Here is a 6,159-nt window from a genome sequence, read left to right on the forward strand (position 1 = left end):
GCCACAGAAGTGTAATTAGAAGAAAAAAAGAAATGGAAAATAGGAAGGTACATAACATAACCAACCCAACTTGGAAGAAATTGGCGGGAAGTTAGTTGATTGGATACAAGACTGGAAGAAAACAGAAAAAGTCCCCTGTAAACATTAGTACCCCACTTCCTTGCCGCAACAGATTCAGATTTCACATTGATTACGTGTCATCAACAAAATACAACTTCACGATCGGTTGAATTGAATAACTATAAACACACAAAAAAAAGAAAAAAGAAAAAAGAATTCCGCGAGGGAAAAAAGAAGAAGAGCTACGTATAGTATTCCATATATATTTCGATCACAGGCGTACGTACTGCTCACACAGAAACGGAGAGAGAGAGAGGAAAACCACACTAGTTTCCTCTTTCAAATTCGCATTTCCCTTCTAGACGTTTCGATCGGCCGATAACTTTATCGATTTTTGCTTATAGAAAAATCAACGAGAGCTTCGTGTTTTGCTATCAAATAGAAAATTTGAGGTTCTGAAATCCGCTGGTATTTCTTCTGTTCGTTCGATTAATGGAGCCTAATTGACCTCTGCTGCTTCCAGAACTCGCAGCAGTGAGTACTCCTTAAAATACTTGTATTGATTTTATGTAAGCACGAATTGTGAATTTCGTTTTCATTTTCATTGAATTTCATTTGCTTAGCGGTGTTCTCTGTTGCATATACTGGTCAAACGTGTGTAAATTGGTTCGCATTGACCTAAACCCTAGCTCCTTGTTGATTGTAATGCTGTTTTTCAGCTGAATTTTGAACGGTAAATATAGGTGCATGTCTTGACGTGATATTGATATGTAGTCGCGATTGATCCGAGTACTAAATAGGATGCGGATGTTGTCATGAGCAGTAGTTTTGGATAGTCAAGGAGTTTTTGCTTACATTTTAGGTGTAATGGCTACATGCTAGGATGTTTTGTTTAAATGTACTTGATGCAACTAATTTGTTTTACATGGGATTGATATGTATTCGTGATTGATTATAGTTAGTGATTTGTGTTGTTGAGTATTAAACAGGATGTGGATGTTGTCATGAGCAGTAGTTCTGGATATTCAAGTAGGCTTTGCTTAATTTTTAGGTGTAATTTCTACATGCTAGGATGTTTTGTTTAGTACTTGGAGCAACTAATTTGTTTTATGAGGTTACATTACTAGTGGAAAGTAATGTTAAATCGTTATTCAGTACAACGATGAGAGAAGCCTGCATGTCATCAACTGCAACTTTTTTTTTTGTCTCTATTTTGTAGGAAAATTGTCATTTCTGAATAGTCCGTGTTGAGATTTTTCCAAAAACTATTTTCCTTATTTTGTGCTTATTCAGGTTTATTGGTTCTTCTGAAATAGTCTGAATGATATTAATATCCTCATTCTCTTGTATGTAGAAGTTTTCCTATGGAGGAACCATGGGGCCTGTTTTGCCATCTGCCAGATGTTTGGTATTGTCATGATCAAAGTGCTAGAGTTCATATATCAGCTTAATGAACAACTTACAGAGGAACAGTCTTGGAGACAGGAATGTGGAACAGGTGATGTTTGTTGCTAAACTTTTCTATTCTTTGCTGCTTAAGAACGAAACAGATATAGAAGAAGGGCAACTATTAGTTTCACTGTAACAGCTCCACGTTGTGCTGGGTAAATTTCTTTTCCTTTGGAATAGGTCTTTTGTGAGAACAGAAAAACTCTCATCGCCATTATGAGAAAGCTGGCTTCTTATTCCGAAATAACAGTATAAATGGTTGTATCGTTTAGTCAATAAAGGTAAAGAATACAAACTGCAGGTAATAGAAGGAAATCCTACTGGTTCACCTAATCATAAAATGAACAGAATCATTACAATAATTACATCAACACCTTTATTTTTGTTTTTCAGACGTTTATGTTATGGTTTGTTTATCAAGAAGAATGATGCAAAAAGAGCGAAGGTTCCTTGCAAATTCATATATTAACCGTCACTCCCAAAGCCTGAATTAAGCAGCAATACATCCATTATGAGTATTAACCATATTAAAATTATAGGTCTAACTTAAAATAATATAAAGGATGCTTAGTTGTTTCTTTTTCTGGTTGCTCCACCACAGATACCTATTTATTGTATTGCCTGTTATTAATTGGTTTCACTTCTATAATGACCAGCTTGATTTTTTTCCGCTGGAGAACATGTAATGTGATAATCTGCTGTAGAAATCTAAAAAAGTTATTCTCTGTTTAGAAAGAGATAAAAGCTAGCATTGCTGTCACAAATTAGATCCAGTTGGTTGAAGTTCAGCTCCATATACAAAAGTTAGCCTTCGATATCATGAATGACAAGGGAGGTCAATGAATGATTGACGGAAAGGGAGTTGATAATGGCAGTAGAATTGTGCTCCACAAAGATGTGGGATAGGGAACGAAAAACGTACCCATATTGATGTCTTTCAAGTCATTATATAAAGGGGAAAAAGGTCTACAGAGTACTTGAGCTCATTTGGATACTTTGTGTCCTTATGGGCTTATCAATCATAGCATGGAACATTTTTAGTTTTTTTCTGTTGCCAACTTTTAGTGGAAAAATTCCAAAATGTACTTTACCTAGTTATTCTTCTTTATGTGTCCTTTTATTTTGTTTACAATTTGGCGACGGTTAACTTGAGAACATGCAATTTGTCAATCTGGAAAGGAGACTTGTACAGAGGTAAAAAGACCCGTCCTGTATTGCAAAAGTTAATTTGAAATTCAAACATCAAAAAATTATATGTGGAAAGTAGGTTCTGCTTGAATACTCTTACATTGACACATACGGTGCCCCCAATGAAAAGACCATTTTGTGTGTAATATCAGATAAAAGGAGCTTATGCATTTGCACCAAATTTCTTTGTAGTTTGTCATCCCACCCCAGCGTTAGAAAAATATATAATCCCTTTGTCTCATGCTTTGTTTAGACCTTTCCTTTTCAGTTCTATTCTAAAATGATTTTAGCAGAAAATAATTTCAGTTATATTATACTCCACAAATAGTTACATGGATCCCATAGGTCATTCCTTTGAACAGACTTCTTTGCCTGTTCTATTTTAGAACTCCAGAAACTAAGATTTGGACCTCTAAATTCTCTTGTTAATTTGTAGTAAAATCTATATATTCTCTTAATAACTGTATAAATCAAGATTATTAATTTGAGGAATAAGGGAGTAGCTGTTGCTGATACAGAATTTCTTTAATGAGTTGTTTGTTATCGTCAACCTACAGATCCTTGTTTTTGCAACTTGCAGGCCATTACAGCCTTAAAGAGAGGATCATATCTGCTGAAGTATGGACGCAAAGGAAAGCCAAAGTTCTGCCCTTTTCGTCTTTCTACTGTATGGGCTTTGCATTAGATTGTGCAATATTTCCCTATCTTTTTGCTTATTTTTTTCTCTGGTTTGCTTCTCCTCATAAGAGCACACTCTCTGTGATATCCATTCATCTTCCAAATCTGCATTTAACAACCCCAAATGCCATATATCAGGCAGGTATAGTGTAGAAATAGCTGATTCTTCAAAGTCTCAGCAGCACTCAAAAATGTGCCATCAGAATGTCCAGGTTTACAGCAACATACCCAATGTAATCCCACAAGTGGGCTCTAAGGAGGGTGGTGTGTACTTCCTTGTGAAGGTGAAGAGGCTATATCTGATAGACCCACGGCTCAAGTAAAGCATATCAAAATCAAGTACGGAAAGGAAATACAGTAGTGAAGAAATGCTAAAAATAAAGAAGAGAGCAGTAGCAATAACAAACAATATGGTAACCGAAGAAAAGGAAACAATGAAAATCAAAGAGTAATATAGTAAGACAGTTATAATAGTACTTCTTATTGGGAAAACTAGACAACATTCGAGTACCTACTAACCTTATAGGCTTATACCCTAATCTTGGACCTCCATATCTAGGGAGCATGTTCTGATTTCTTTGATAAATTGTGAAGTTCTGAACTACCTGAATTTAACTTGCTGGAAAGGTCAATTTTATGCAAGAAAGCTCAAAAAGGAAATATCATGTGAGAATAGCTGATTCCTTAGTGATCAAATTATGCCCTTCTTTGTACAGTTTCAAGCCATATAAACTAAAAAATTGGGGCTCACTTACTATCTGAAACATTGTCTTTTCTTATTTTAGCAAGGAGCAAAATTAGAAACACTTTTTATATAATGTATATACTTCAAATGGAAAAGAAAGTAAAACAAGTTTGAGAAACTCAAAAATATTTTGAAACATGTTAAGAAGGAACAAGTGGTATAAAATGGCACCAGCATTGTAATGCAGGTAAGCTTGAACTAGGGAGAAAGGAGAATCGGCAGGAAACTGAGAGAAGGATAAAGATACATGTAGAAGGAATTGGTGGAGAAACTTGAAGAGAGGTTGAAAGAGAACGGTAAGAACTCGAAAAGTGGTAGGATAGGCCAATAGGTATGGTAAGGAAAAAGGTAGATCAGTGAGAGGATAAATATTTACTTGTCTACCCCTTTAGAAACTGTTCATAAGATTCCTTTTTCATCTCTTTGTTTGGCCATGAAAGTATTACAAAGTGAGACTTCCTTCTGTGAATGTGAAAATGACATACCAACTAAAAGGAAATGTTTGTGTTCATAGAGGTGCCATGCTGGGTTAAATATGGTTGACATAAAGTGGTTTCTGACTTGTGGAGAAGCCTAGCAACTGTTCAATTGGATAATATTATCAGCTTATACTAAACTGATGTGAAATAAATGTAGTCGGGTTTGCAATAATTAAAGCATAGGTTAGGTAAAGCTCTACATTTTCAAGTTGATATTTCTATTTTTAAGCTACATGGTTGCTTAGTGTAATTGCTTGACCTATAATACGATGTTTTCCTCACGTCAAAAGAGAGGATTGAGTTGAAGTTAAAGTGCTAGAACTTGTTAAGAAGGATGTGTCGGCATACCAGGCCAGCTCTATGCTTCTTTCTTTGTTCTGCTCATTCTCCCCCTCCCTCCTCTCTGTATCAACCCCCCCACCCATCCACCCACACACTCTCTTTTACACACAAGGGTCCAATTTCTCTGCTTCACATAAGGGGTATTCCTCTGAGGTTTTGTAAATCATTCTGAAATTTTCATCCATCAACTGCTTCTGATGGACAAATTTCAGGATGAAACAAGACTCATATGGTATGTTGAAAAGGAGGAGAAACAGCTTCAACTAAGTCTGGTTTCAAGGATTATTCCCGGTCAACGGACAGTAAGATCTTATGTTATCACAATCATGCATACTTCATATTAAGCGGTATTGTGCGATTGATTGCATTTTTATTTCAAATGAAATTGTAGGCAATATTTCAGCGGTTTCCTAGACCTGAGAAAGAATATCAGTCATTTTCACTTCTACATGGCAAAAATTCCTTGGATTTGGTAAGCAATTCTTATAGTCTCAGAGCACGTCACATTCCCTTCTAAGTCCGGCACTTGCATAAAATGGAATTCCTTCATTCTTATATTTATTTTTGAGTAGAAAATTGTCGTTAAACAGTTAGAGATATTACTAGTTACCTCTGTACAGGGAAGTGTGAGATTTAGATGACCCCTATTGTTTTTCTTACACTTTGTTTGGATGATGATTTGCCATGATTTCATACATTACTTTATGGTATGGTATTGTTTGGATGGATTGTATTGTTTTCTGTTGTTTAATAATAATTTTATTGTTTGGTTTGACAGTAGGGTACTGTATCGCAACTGATAAGTTTACTAAAATGCCTTTAATTATTATAAATGTTAAATTTATCAATAATTGTTAATAAAATAATTTTCTTCTACTAATTTGTCATAAATTATGCCATGTATATATATTAAGTTGTTAAATTCATGTAAATTCTAACAAAGTCAATAAAAGAGTAGATCTAAATAAATATAACTGGATTCATTTTTTATAGTAACAAATTTCATTTCTTTTTGGTGTTTTGAGATGTGACACTAATGACAAGTACAAAGTTTCAATGCATCTTTTGTGTATTCTATACGTGTATTCGGTATGAAATCTAAAAAAACATTTGTTAGGAAAATAAAATTGTTTCTTACTTATTTTCTTATGCTCGTAACACAAGTAGGAAAATGTTTTTAAAAAGCATTTATATATATTTAACACAAAATAATGAAAA

The 6,159-nt window shown here is 34.6% G+C and overlaps 1 protein-coding gene across 4 annotated transcripts in view; it reads left to right on the forward strand.

Annotated features, from left to right (window-relative positions):
- The first annotated feature begins 170 nt into the window (after window positions 1–170).
- Window positions 171–6,159, forward strand: part of LOC107861931 (PH, RCC1 and FYVE domains-containing protein 1) — a 14,727-nt gene continuing 8,738 nt past the window's right edge. The window contains exons 1-5 of one of the 4 annotated variants that reach the window (XM_016707332.2): window positions 171–594; window positions 1,418–1,558; window positions 3,278–3,364; window positions 5,154–5,243; window positions 5,333–5,413. In XM_016707332.2, coding sequence (XP_016562818.1) covers window positions 1,511–1,558; window positions 3,278–3,364; window positions 5,154–5,243; window positions 5,333–5,413 — 306 coding nt within the window. In that variant the 5' untranslated portion in view covers window positions 171–594; window positions 1,418–1,510. Of the gene's footprint in view, window positions 630–1,414; window positions 1,559–3,277; window positions 3,365–5,153; window positions 5,244–5,332; window positions 5,414–6,159 lie in introns of all 4 variants that reach the window. The other 3 variants (XM_047409878.1, XM_016707331.2, XM_047409879.1) reach the window with 3 other exon arrangements.

The sequence above is a fragment of the Capsicum annuum genome, chromosome 3, assembly GCF_002878395.1.
Source record: "Capsicum annuum cultivar UCD-10X-F1 chromosome 3, UCD10Xv1.1, whole genome shotgun sequence".
Taxonomy (NCBI): domain Eukaryota; kingdom Viridiplantae; phylum Streptophyta; class Magnoliopsida; order Solanales; family Solanaceae; genus Capsicum; species Capsicum annuum.